Raw genomic sequence first — 13,927 nt, forward strand, 5'->3', positions numbered from 1 at the left:
AGTTGCACTGCTGCCCCTCTATAAATAAGCAACACTCCAACCTAAATGAGAGAAGATGGTAACTAAAGAAGAAGGGGAAATATAGATCATCTGTGGTCTGTGAACCCCCCCTCTCTCTATCTCTCTCTGTTACATTTCACTGTTGGGCTTCTTTACATATTCTCTGCTATGGGTTAGAAGCCAAAGGGAACAGCCATGAACGTACAGTTCGACCTCACCATCAATGCGCCACAGCGATCGCAATCCATCCCTCAGCGTGTCACGAGGTGCGCCGGCCAGCTTGCTCTGGATCGAGCCCAGAATCCCACCCGTCAAACTGCAGCTGTTCTCCCACGGTCCCAGTAGGTGTTGCAGCTCCATCTGCCGCTGCCATTAATGCATGGAAGCATAGGCTGAGGGCAGCACATCATAGAAGATGGACTTCCTCCTCTCGGGGATGAATGGTGATGGATCATTCCGAAGAAACCGAGTGGAATTAGGTCATCCGGTGGAGCTTTGTAAACCTCCAACCGCAGTCTTCAATGGAGAAGCCTCTGGTTTTTGTTTTTGCTTGGATAGGATAAATCTTACATACTAACACATATTATATGTATATATATATATATATATATAATGTAATTTTAATCTTTAAATTGAGGAATATTTCAGTATATGTGAACTGACCTTCTCGATGTTTAACTATATAGAATTTATTTCGTCTACTTCTATTTTTCATTTTTTGCATGAATATTCTTCAGATATATATAATTATGGTGATTAGATCATAGATGCTTTCTTAAGCATATATTTGTGAAGCCAAGAAATGATGAAATTAATATATTAATAAACCATAATGAAAAAATTGAATCATCTTTTATATATATATATATATATATATATATATAATTACTTTATACCCAAACAAAGGAAAAGGAGCATTAACTGATGCAATTGTAGAGCTAATCAATCAGACAATGACTCGAGACCAAGTGTCCGTATGGACGGTGGAGGTGGCGAGGTCGGCACCGCGTCGGATGCAGACTCTCCCCGCTCCGCCATCCGAGACTTCCCGGCCGCCATGCGCGTGGGACCACGCGCCCAACGTTGACTTTCGGAGGTGGAGGAGGAAGAGGAGGAGGAGGCGGAGGAGGACGAGGAGGAGTCGTCTCCCCGACACAGAGCGTGTACTGATCTGGACGCGTAAAGCATGGGCATGTTAATTGCCCATGTGGGTGGTGCGGAAGCAATGGCCATTAAACTCCGGCAACCACCCACCCACCCACCCCACCCTGTCCATTCCTTTGCGCTGTGCCTCTCTGCGACCACACCCACAGCGTCAATCAACGCATCACCTACACGCTCTCGTATCTATCGCTTCAACATTGAAGAGGTAAGCGATCGGAGGCAGTCAAACAACGGGGGGCAGCTGTTTGCTCCCAACATGCACGCCAAAACACACACTCTCTCTCTCTCTCTATTTGTGATCCGAGAGAGGTAACAAGTGACAGTCAATTAGGTCAACTGAATGGTTGAGCATACGAGAAAATTTATCATCGTTGTCATATGATCACTATAGGAATTGGGTTCAAGCTTTCCCCGTCCCTTTTCATCAATGGACTCCTGAAGGAGTGCGATATCTATCTCTGAGATCTAAAAACAGTAAAAGTAAATAAAAAAAGGAAACAAATTCCGTCATCCCATTTCGAGGACTAAGTGTCAACGTATGACCGGCACAAGACGATCTCCTCCATCAATGATCCATGAAACGAAAAAAGGAGGCGAGAAAGCGAAAGACGACGTGTTTAGGTATCTTCGGGTGTCCGACCCGACGAGGGACGAGTGATGTGACATAGCATAGGGTTGGTTGGGAATCCATACACGAAAAGCACAGACGCAAGCAATCAATGCGGGGGGGAGTGTATTGATGTGGATGTTGCATCTTTCAATCAACCGAACCAACATCGCGAGGAATCTTCGACTCTCTTGCCACGTTGATCAATGCCCTGTGCATAAATGGAATGTTGAGCACTCACTCGTGTCGCTTGATTTCCTCCTTCCGGCATTTAATGCTTAATAATGATGATGTTATACACGTTAAACGTTAAACCTTGTTATCGTTGTTATTTACGCTTTCCGATAATGTCAGATCTATCTCAACAACATTGAGATAAAACCTTTTTTTTTCCCTAAAGAGTCATTTCTTTTGCATTCGGCCGAAGAATCTCCATCTCAAGATTGATCAGTTGGAAGATTTTATAGTTTTATTAGATCAAACGGAACACATAAATAAAATAGTGTGAAATTGATAATAATTAAGGTTAAATATCATTGATATCATTGTCAACACGACGTGTCCATTATTTGTATACAGAGAATCGTCCGAGGTGAAAAACAACTCATCCCGAGATGTCACATACATAAAGATCAAAGTTGGAAGAAGCTTCTCGAATCGATTCTGGAGTTGAGAGTATGTTTGTCAAGCGATCATACCGCCTACTGTCAGGTGTCAAGCGGTGATACCACCCAGTAATGACGGTGGTATCGTTAGTACCTTGAAAAATCGATATGAGACACTTTTTGGCTCCAATTTTAAAGTCATAGGGGCCTATAAATACCCCACCCTTTTCTGTATGAAAGGGTACAAAACTATTGGCATAATCTTGAGTCCTTGAAGTGTTAAAGTATTGTAAAAGTGCTATAGTCCTCCTCCATTTCTAAGTATTAAGATCATTCATGAGAGGTGGTTTGCTTTTCAATTTGTTCAATTTATTACTGCAGGCTTCCTTAACCTTCTCTTTGCACTCTTATAAAAGCTTTCAAGTTCAATTTCTTTTTGAAACGGATTGAATCGAAATAAATATTTTTCGGAATCAACGTTTTTCTTCTCTGTACTCATTCACCCCCCCTCCCCCCTCTTAGTGCCGCTCTTGATCCTAACATTATCAAAGTTTGAGTACTCATTAATAATGGTAGAGAGAAAGTCACTATTAGAGTAAAAGATTGAAGATTCAGTATATGCGAAAAGATGTAATGTCTGTAAAATATATACATGTTCAATGTAATGTTAACCTTGGTGAACTCATTTTTAATTAGTTTTTGTAGTCGTTTTAGTCCTATAAATATATATTGTATATAGTCATTGTGCAGAGGTAAAACTATTAAAAAAAAATAGATCATCTAAGTAGTCATCTTGAGAGTTTTCCAATGTGGTGCGAAGTGTCAACCAACACAATACTTTGAAACTATCCGGCACATGATTAGATGAGCCTCTAAGATAGTATAAAGATTGGTTCGCAACAATATAATAGGGGTACTTGTAGATATTTTTGATCATAGGGAACAATTTTGAATCATTTGTTGGGTGATCATTGAGAGTTTACGAAGTTTATATTTGTAATTTGTATTGTCTATCAAATGTTCATCGAAATATTTACACGTAGGATCTCGAGTTAAATATTTTATTTTCTTCTATAAGTTTTTTATAGAATTATAAAAAATCTTAGGAAGATTGATCGCTTGCAAACGTATACACAAAATTATCATATGATTTAGACAAAATTAATTAAATTCGTGATAGGAAAGCGTAAATAACCCGATATCAAGATGAAATAAGTGATTATAGTGAAAAAAATATATGTAATAAAATAGTATTTTATTATTTTTAGTAAGCTTCTTAATGGACGATCTCAAACCCTTCGAGCAGACGAACGCACCGCCGATCTATACCCACCGAGTCTTCGACGTCGCGAGCAACGAAGCAGAGATGGCGAGCGCGGCGGCAGCAGCGGTGCCGTTCTGGAGGGCCGCGGGGATGACCTACATAACCTACTCCAACATCTGCGCCTCCCTCGTGCGGTCCTGCCTCAAGGAGCCCTACAAGTCCGAGACCTCTGGCCGGGAGAAGGTCCACTTCAACGTCACCAAGTGGGCCAACGGCAAGCCCGAGAAGCCCGGTTAGTTCCGTCCTTGCACCGGATGATCCCTTTGTTCTAATGGTTGGTTGATCTTGGAGCAAGTTCATTGGTTTTTATCGTAAAGCAAGTTTTTAGTGTCGGTTTGCGCACTCAATTTCCTTTTTCCGTTGTGAAAAAGCAGGTTTTTAAGATCATTTTTCAGTTATATTTTTTTAGGTTTTAGGAGTCGAGCTGGTTGACGATGATTAGCGTTCATGCTAAAGATACTGAATTTGTAGGTTGTTCTTATTATGTTGATACATGCCCTTGAGGGACAGGTGCATCGTTCTTTTTGTGGAGCAAGAGTTGGTGTTCGAATCGAATAATTGGGAGTTGTGGAGACTGATTGCCTTGTCGGTGGTGGGCTAGTGATGCTTTTGGAACACTTTACACAGTATATTCAGCTAGGGCAGTCGAAATAGTCATAATTAGCTGGAAGTATGTGGGGAATTGAAGTATGCTTCGCGATCTCCTTTGATTGGTTTTATACAAGTCTACAGTGACATAGTAGTATTAGCATATAGATTTTGATGTTTTGGAACTTGCAATTAAGATTTGGTAGCATGATGGTGCATTCATGATTTATGCCTTCATGTGATTTGTATAAGGCATATATATCTAATAGGCTTTTCTTATTATAAATATTTAATATCAGAAAGATTTTTTTGACTGTCTTGATGATTGGGTGGCTTCCTAGCACAGAGATAATGAGTAGCATCTTGGCCAGTTGTTTTCTGCATATAATTTTCTAAACAATTGATTGACATAAGGATCATACAACTAAGGATTCAGATGGAGGAAATAAATTCAATGGTGAACCACTACTCATGTTTGGTTGCTTGGATGTACAAAGAAATGATACTTTAAAACACAATTCTAATATGTTGTACTAGCTGCAAAACATTATGTAAACTAGAAATGAAAAAAAAAGAAGCTTAACATCATTCTTGTTTCTCGTACTGGCTTCAAAAAATTATGTGAACTATAAATGAAGAAAACTAAGGCAAAATTTTGATTAAAAAGGAAAAAAAATCCAGGTCTTCTCATTCCTGTTTGTTGATTTGTGCTAGGACCTTTTACTCTATGCATCTTCTTATTTGGCAACTTCAATGTTGCTTGCCTCTAGACTGTAATTTCTCTTTGAGGCATCTTGTCTAGATGGTTTAGTTTTCTAAATACGTTTGTTTGCATGTTTTGCTTAGCACTATTTAGTATAAACAAGTAAATGCAAATGGTTGGTAAGATGGATTTCATCTGTTGTTGCCGTGGTTATAACTAAAGTGGGGAAGGAGAACAATAACATTGGTAAAGATTATCCCGTTGATAAAGTCATTTTTGTGTAAAAAAAGATGATGTAAATGAAATGTTGTGTACATGATTTCAAACACAACAACAAGGGAGCTGGAGATGTTTTGGGAACAAATAGTTAGCATGGAGGGTATTAAATCTTATTGACCATGCAAAAAATTTTCAGACCATACTAAGGCATGGCTAAATGGTGTAGAGTTTCTAGAGCTTCCTAACTGTAAAGTCAGATTTTGGTTGTTTGAGGTGGATGTTGCTCAGAGCCAACTGAGATCCTTTTCCGCTTTTGTCCTAGGAAGTTGATGAATAACTTGTCCTCACGTGCTTCCAAAATCTGCAAGATTGTGTTGAGGCGTTCTTGACAAGGCCCCTCTGATTCTTAAGTTAGTAGTGATTCAGATGATTCGGCTAACTTTATTAAATTTATAGAAAGGGTTGTGTCTTGGGAACGTACATGAGAAACCCTTCTACAGTGAGCTTCGGGTATTGTTACCTCTGCCAAAAGGTGCCAATTATAACGATAGTGGTGCGCTTCTTTTAGACTTAGCTACTGTCGTGATGCACTGAATTTGGGCCGTGACAACTTCCGGCTCGCTCAGCCACGTTCTACTATTCGTGTGGCATTGATGTGCAGGCCACTTTGCGCCAAGGTGTTGGCCACCTGGCGTCGAGGTGTCAATCATGTCATTATTCCTCTATTACTACCATATATGAATTATAATAATTTTTTATTTCTAATAGATTGTTCTCCCGTAAAAGATTCATTGATTTATCTAATGTATTGATAAGCGTTCTCTGGTACTATATTTTACTGCTTATACCTTTACAACAGAAGTACCCTGCGTATCTTTCTCTCTTCTTACACTATATGTTTTGCATTCTTTTCATCTAATCAAAGGAAGAGCAGTGAAAGATAGTACATTATTTATATCTTTACTATTTTGACACACTTTAAGTTGATGGGATCAGCTTTCAAGGGGTGAAACCATCCAGCACCAAATGTCCATGGTTGTGGAGTAAAAGTTGTATTAACTTAATCTGATTGATGACACATGTGCCAGATTAACTAATTTTGGGCAGTGGATTTTCCAAAACGTGATAATTGATCACCCATTGATCCATACTTTAATTAGATTGTTTGTTTTTCTTTGTTTGCATATGCTGGTAGTTTATGTTTTTGCTGTTAGGTGGCATATTGTATTTTAAACTTGGGTGTCTTAGTGATTAAATTCATTTATCTTTGGCTACCCAACTTTAATTGCTTAACAATTAAACCAATACCATATTGTGAGTTCTAAAGGTTGCTACGGTGCAGCATCTTCATTGTATCGCTTTTATCTAGCTGAATAAAAAATGTTGGTTGTCATGTTAATTTGTTAACTGCATATAAAACTTTGTTGACCTGAGGCTATTATCTGGGAAAGATCATTTGTGAATTTGATATTATATCTCTTCAATGTTTCCAAGTGGACTGATAGATTTCTGCGCAACTCTCTTTCTTTTCTCTTTCTCTTTAGTTTCATTTTTTGTTTGTTCCTTGTTTTTTGTTTAATTTTATTTTTGCTTTGCTTCAAAACTGCTGATCTTAGGCGATCTTCATCCAAAACCACCCTACTCATCCTCTTTTTCTGCTTATGCCGATGTGTGTCATTTAGCCTGAGAGAAATACGAAAAGAAACCTTATGGACGCCATTTCTTGCCACCCGCCACTCATGATTTTATGAATCACACTAGTTTTAGTAAAATGTTACTCCTCTTGGTAAATTCCTCGGTACCTATTTCTTGTTTGCCATTCGTTCGGATTCATCGGCCGATTGATCTTCATGTCAAGGTTCTCACATCCTTTGTTTACCCCCTTGCAGCGGAGCATTCATATGCACTTCTGCCTTGGCTGATTGCTGGCCCAGTGAATAAAGCTTCTATGTTGCTACAAATGCAAACTAATGCCTACCTTGCTGGGATGTATGATTCAGTGGTTGTCTACTTTGTGTGTTCCTTCACCTGCACACAGATGTTTGATATGCACACAGTTCACTATCGGAAGTATCATAGAATGTCCTAACCTTTGGTGTGATGAATAACATTGCTTTAAACAGGACTTGACGGTATCCTTCTTTGCGTAGGATGGAGGTGACCGGATCCGTTCGTCTGAACCGAGATCCGCACCGTTGATCAGAAGCTGCACGCATTTGAAGAAACAGGAACGGCTCATCGACGGTCCTGTACACCTCGAGAAACCCGGATTCGTTCTCAAACAAACATGATTATGTATTTATGTGGGTAAGAATAACATACGATATATAGGGATATTAAGCAACAACTTGAATTCCTTGTCTCACATATAAATAGGAAAAAGCCAAGAAATAACAAGAGCCAATGAAGCTGAAGTCATCAAAATATCCTGCACCGATTCCTACTCCGCTCTCAAATCAATCATTTTAAACTGCTCTATAATATCCCCTCTCTCTCTCTCCCCCGTAACCGCCTCTCGCCCCTTGCACGGTGAGCGAGCGCGAGTGGTGGGGATAGGGATTGGTCGAGAGATCTCGAGGGGGAAGGAAGGATGCTGCTGTCCATGGAGTCTGTCGTCGCCCGCCCTTCTTCCGCCCTCCGCCTGAAGCCCCCTCTTCCCCTCCGCCACCTCCGCGGCCTCGGCTTCGGTGCAGGCCCCCTCGTCGTTCGAGGGCGGTGGCGGTCCCTCGATTTGAGCGTCGCCGTGGCGCGGAACGGAGCCTTGTCGACCAATTCTGCGCCGGTGAGGCACTCGCTTCTCCTTGGTTCGACTTTTTCTTCTTGTTGTTTTAGGATCAATTCGATCCCCGTTTGGAGGATTCTCTTATGTTTTCTTCCATTTCTCTGCCAATCGATCCGCCTCTTTCATTGTGCGTGATTAGTTTTGTTTTGTTATCTTGGTACGGTTGTTATCTTTTTGCAATATTCTCTAAATAATACGAGCCTTCCACTTGCAAGAACAGCAGCATGACAACCACCTTCACTGTCAGCAAAGAGAGTTGAAGTCATTCACAAATTATTGACCGTTCTATGTTCCCTGTCTCATTTCCTCATGCTTAATTTAAGAAATTAAAACGAGCTGAAAAGCTGATTATATGGGAAGAGTGATGCAAGTTAAAGGCAGGCGTATGAGGAAAAGATCATTTACATCTAGATGATGCAAAAAAGTGTTTTGAAATGCTAAGATTACAGCAAATGATATAGGTTGTCCGGATTTCTTCTAAGTTGCAATCAAGGGTTCAGCCCATTTTACAACCGTCAAATTCTGTTGAACTAGTGTTGGACTAATCTTAGTCTCAGTGTATTTATCTTTATTAAGTCCATGAAACCTTCCCACTAAGGCTAAATTATTTTCCTAATTTTTATTGTCACACGACACTAATTTGTAAGTTGCTTCTTTTTTTTCCAAGTAGCATTGGAGATAAATAAACCTGCTCTCATACAAGATAGTTGTTAATTAATTTTTTTTATTTTACTGATTTGCAGCAAAGCAATGGTGTGTACACAGTGGGTGATTTTATGACCAAAAAGGAAGATCTGTGTGTTGTGAAGCCTAGCACTTCGGTTGATGAAGGTACTTTCTGTACCTTCTTTTTGTGCTTCTTCAATCACTAACTGAATAGCTTACCCATCCATTGATGTAAACAGCACTGGAGTTATTAGTTGAGAATAGAATTACTGGCTTTCCTGTCATTGATGACAACTGGAACTTGGTATGAACTTTTTTCTATTTTTTATGCTTTTCTTGATGATATTCTTGTCTTTCATGCTAAAAATCATGTGTGTTTCCAATGATTGAGCATTCGATGGAGATCTTTTCTTCACCAGTAACGTTCTTATCTTATTTTATTATTTACTAAATTGTCCTATCTTGAGTTTGTGTGTTCAAAGTTTAATACACAACTATTTCTTTTCTTGAGACGTGGATATGTGTACATCAAGATGTCCCAAATGTAAGCGGTTATTGTGAAAACTGATGGTTCTATATATCATGTGTTTTTTTGTGTGCTGTGCATAATGATATCACTTCTTTTTTCTTTCTTTTAGGTGTTTTATAGGAATACAGATAATAGTGGGCTTTTAGTACATCAGCTGGATGCATCAATATGCTTATTCTTTGTTTTATATAGTTAGTTAATTTGAATGGATACTCTAAAAGGATAGAATGGAACAATTGGAAAAATAGAGACTATGAAGATGAAAAGACTTAGATAAGTTTCCTGTTTGAGAAAGTGAAGAAAAACATGAGAGAGAGAGAGAGAGAGAGAGAGAGAGAGAGATAAACGAAAAAATAGGGATGAAGACTGGTGATGGGTGCAATTTTGTAGCAGTGGTCTGTTCTCCTCTTGTCTCACTGAGGATCTTTTTGATTTGTGGCCAGAAATTATTCATTATGCTTATTTTCTGTTCAATTTGTTTATTTTCTTTATCATTAACTGGTTATGTTCACATTTTGAGTGTTTGTCTTATGGTCGCCTCCTTTTTTTTTTTTTTGGCTTTGCAGGTTGGTGTTGTTTCGGACTATGATTTGTTAGCTCTGGACTCTGTTTCAGGTTTTCTTCACTATTTTTTTTTTACCAAAACTTTTGTTTACTAGTATCTGTTTCCTAAATAAAGTACTGGGAATATAGGAAACTAGGTAACTTTTCTTCTTGGATGTGCCTCTCAGGAGAGCTTCCAGTTGTTTAAATTCTAATGGTGTTCTCATGTTTCTGGTTTGCCAAGCAATACTGTTCAGATTATTTGTTAAGTGATTGCAACCTATTATGCATTTCATATTTTCTGGAAGCACATACAACTTGTTACCTCATACAAGTGTTGAGCATGTGCTCTACACGTGAAAACATTTTGTGCACGGTAGATCTGTTGAAATGTGCTTGGCAGCCATGATGTGCACACTTTCCATTATAATTGACAATCCGATAAGATATGACTAAGTTTTTCTATTCTTTTGACCCTTGTGCCATATATTGATGAGAGACCCAACCCAAGCCTTTTGCAGATCATGCTTTTGCTTTTAATTTGAATTATATATAATAGGATTTCTTGGCAATATTGGTGATATTAGTTATGTATATTAAAAGGTTGACAGATTTCTTTTGCTCAATCTTTTGCTCAATGGTGACAGAAAATCTATGTAGCAAATCCCAAATAATCGGGATATTACATGTTGTTGTTGTCTATTGCAAGGTTGCTTAGCTATTCAGACACAGGGTTTCTGAACACAGGCTTTCCAACATTATGGGCACAATATTCTGCATGCAAATTATAGTAGAATTTGATGGCAAGCAAGGAATACATTTGTTTGAGCAATTTTTTCAGCCTTGTCAACGTGGATAGATGTTTGTTTTTGAAGAGATTACTTATCTTGAATGCCAGATTGCTAAGTCCCTTTTGGTAGGTCATCTAGATTGTCGGTCCCTTTTAATAGGTCATCTAAATTGTTAATTATTTGGTAAAGTTGGAAGTCTGGGAAAGGTTCTTCAATAGTGCTGATTGTGTTTGGTGTTAGCACCCCTATTTTAGGTTAAAATATAATACAATTGTTAGTTAAACTTATCAAAGGAAGAAAATTTTGTTTCTAGAAGTAAATTCTGTCAGCAAGAATATCAGAACTAGTTATTTATTTTAGAAGAATTTCATAAACTGAATACATTACATTCCATTGTTACATATCTCAAGTTATCTTTCAATCTTCCCTTTATTTCTTCAGTCCATCTGTTTTCAGATATAAATATCTTTTGCCTCCGCATCAAGGAGTATTGATTTATGGTTAAATTTCCATCTTAGTACAGTACAATATAAAAAATTTCCTTTTCTTCTCAGGTAGTGGACGGGTTGAAACAAGCATGTTTCCTGAGGTTGATAGTACATGGAAAGTATGCATAATTTTGTTTCATGTGATAGATACGATTCCTTAATATAGTTGATAGAAATTTTTTGCTTAGTAATAATTGATAGACCGTTTTATTATAAAGTTCTGTTCATTGTGATATGTTTGAAGTTTGTTTTGGGAAAAGGAAAGGTTAATTGTTGTCTGGGTTTTTCTGATACTAGAGAGAACCAAGTAACATACAATTTTTATAATTCAGTCTGTATACTTCATGGACATAATACGTAGTGAAAAATATAGAATATGTATACATAGAATGTGACTTTTAATTAAGTAGGAGAAACAAAAAGAATAACTAGTTATAGTCAAGTCAACAGACTTAGAGGTGTGTGACCTATTTTTTAATACTCTCATGATATCTTCTTGGTTTTCTGACTTTCTCTTTAGATTTAAAGCTTCTAGAGCTCATATCTTTGTCGTTCCTATACATGGAGTGGATTTTTGGATCTAAAAGTGGTATCCAAAATCGTGAGATTATCGTATGGCTGACGGAATCATTATCCCAACGACTTGGTCTAAGTTTTATTGCTGAACATAGCTACAAGTTCTGGTGGGAGGCATATGCCTCGAATATATGGTAATGTTAGAAAAAGGGTTGTTTTGAAAAGAAAAAACTTATGCATGATTCTAGATGTATTGAAGAAGGCAAGATTTGATATAATAGAATTACAAGTATAACAAGTCATAATGTCCCAACTATTTTGAGCTGGCTACATAGATCATTTGCCATCATTGAACTATGTGCAAAGTGATATTCTTATTTAATATAAGGACACTTCAATCTTTACTTATAGTTTTTAATAAAATTCACTTAGGTCTTCATTTACCTTTCCTTGCACTACTAATACTAATTGTCTCACCTTAATATTCATATTAGTTTAGATGTACTTATTTTGCTAATTTAGTTATGCAATAACGAGTTCTGGTGTTTCCACTATCTACGATGTAAGATCCCTTGCAAGTAGTTTCTCCTTGGTAACGATGCCATCCCTTGGACTGGACTTTGTTTCGTCAATGTTTAATGCTGTTTCACATTGGGTCCTTGTAGAACATGCTGGTTCATCACATCAGTATTTATGGTCTCTCTTTTTGGTTTTCATGCCTATTCTAAAATGTCATAATTGCTCTTATTAGGTTTATGAAGAAATATATAATACAAAAGAAATCCAATAAGCTATTCGTACACACTACATTATGCCTCGGAAAGCTGTAACTCACATTTGCATCCTGTTACAGACATTTAATGAAGTCCAGAAGCTGTTAGGTAAAACTAACGGTAAAGTTATTGGCGACGTGATGACTTCTGCCCCTCTTGTGGTTCGTGAAACTACCAACCTCGAAGACGCTGCAAGGTTTTACTTGTTCAATCATCTGCTAAACTCTCATTGTTAATTTTTTTCTGCCTCAAGCCAATGCTAAAGCGACCCATCATTTCTAATTCCAGGATATTACTTGCAACAAAATATCGCAGACTTCCAGTTGTTGACAGCGCTGGTAGATTGGTATGTCTGAGTATCAACTTTAGGTTCCTTTTCATATTTCTCTCAGGCACTTGTCATGATAGGTATTCCATGTTGAAGGTTGGGATCATCACAAGGGGAAATGTAGTCAGAGCAGCACTCAAAATAAAGCATGCAAATGAAAGAAATTCCCAAGTCTAGGATGAAATCACAAAGTTTGCAGTTACTTTTAACAAGATCATGATGCAGCTGATCGCTTCATTGCACTTACTATCTCGACATTTTAGGGAAGGTATGCAATATGGTAGTCATTGAATATGCTCTTTGATGTATGAATAGACTACAGCCATAATAATTTGATAATGAAGTCTCAGCTATTTACCACATTTATGTTCTCTTAGACAACCTTCAACTACGTTAGTCTTTTCATTAGTCCTAGTAAAAGATGAAATTTTGGCAAATTTGAATTGTGTTTGCTATTGCCATCCATGGTCATATGCTGAAGCAGTGTTTGTAACCTATGTATTAAGTTATGCTTGTTAATTTCCATATGCCAAAGGAAACCCTATTGCTGTAGCATTGTTTTTTCGGTCTTACATTAACATGTGAGAGTCAGTCTTCCTGGCTTGCATTCAAGGATATAACCCTGATGATTTACCACTGCTCTAACAATAGCTTTCTTGGATGATGAATACCATGGCATTTAATTTGGATGTTCGTGTTGGCTATATATTTTTTCAATCTGCATTTAGGATTGGTACTGATATGGGATAGGTTACACTCTGTAAACAGTTAATCCAGTCTTATTAGATGATAAAATGAGAAAAAAATATGTCTAAAATGATGTGAACAAATATTTACACAAGGCTTGTCAATATTGTGATGGAGATAGAAAGAGATTTGAGTAGATTTTATTTGAAATGATAAAAAAGAATTGAATCCTCTATTCGTTTTCCTTTTTTGGGTTGAACAAAATGAGTGTGCCCCTATATACTTATTTGAGAGAGCATATACTTTTCTAGGCTTTCCCATATACACTTAAGATCATTTTGGCTTCAAGGTGGCTAATTCTTGTACCAATTGGGTGTGTGGTCTCTGTATCATCCATGATTCAGATGGCATGATAAAGGACTACCATTATTTCATGTTAATTGCATCGAAACCTGATGCTTAAAATTAAAAAAATAATAATAATAAACCTTACAAGTTAAATCACGATAGTAACAAGTGGAACAGCTTACATATTTATGTGTTTTTATCCTGTTAGTATCGGAGAAGAAGATAACAATTATGCTATCTGCTGGCTTTTCACAACATGATATGGA

The 13,927-nt window shown here is 37.6% G+C and overlaps 1 protein-coding gene across 3 annotated transcripts; it reads left to right on the forward strand.

The window, feature by feature from the left end:
• Nucleotides 1–3,675: 3,675 nt before the first annotated feature.
• Nucleotides 3,676–12,988, forward strand: LOC135639261 (CBS domain-containing protein CBSX1, chloroplastic-like). 3 transcript variants are annotated; one of them, XM_065153061.1, is made up of 10 exons: nt 3,678–3,932; nt 7,100–7,199; nt 7,361–7,992; nt 8,736–8,823; nt 8,898–8,962; nt 9,754–9,802; nt 11,076–11,128; nt 12,379–12,494; nt 12,587–12,644; nt 12,707–12,988. In XM_065153061.1, exons 3-10 carry the CDS (start codon nt 7,801–7,803, stop codon nt 12,782–12,784), a joined length of 699 nt encoding a protein of 232 aa, XP_065009133.1. In that variant the 5' UTR covers nt 3,678–3,932; nt 7,100–7,199; nt 7,361–7,800; the 3' UTR covers nt 12,785–12,988. The 3 variants fall into 3 exon arrangements, with proteins under 3 accessions (XP_065009221.1, XP_065009133.1, XP_065009170.1); XM_065153098.1 differs by having other exon boundaries at nt 12,723–12,988; XM_065153149.1 differs by lacking the exons at nt 8,898–8,962; nt 9,754–9,802 and having other exon boundaries at nt 3,676–3,932; nt 12,723–12,988.
• The last annotated feature ends 939 nt before the right edge of the window (nt 12,989–13,927 follow it).

This window comes from Musa acuminata, chromosome BXJ1-1, assembly GCF_036884655.1.
Source record: "Musa acuminata AAA Group cultivar baxijiao chromosome BXJ1-1, Cavendish_Baxijiao_AAA, whole genome shotgun sequence".
Lineage (NCBI taxonomy): Eukaryota > Viridiplantae > Streptophyta > Magnoliopsida > Zingiberales > Musaceae > Musa > Musa acuminata.

Excerpts from the sequence above, each read along its gene's own strand:
- LOC135639261 (XM_065153098.1), top strand. The coding sequence starts at position 7,801 with ATGCTGCTGTCCATGGAGTCTGTCGTCGCCCGCCCTTCTTCCGCCCTC. Across the intron at positions 7,993-8,735 it reads TGTCGACCAATTCTGCGCCG|CAAAGCAATGGTGTGTACAC; the intron begins GTGAGGCACTCG and ends ACTGATTTGCAG. Across the intron at positions 9,803-11,075 it reads AGCTCTGGACTCTGTTTCAG|GTAGTGGACGGGTTGAAACA; the intron begins GTTTTCTTCACT and ends TTTTCTTCTCAG.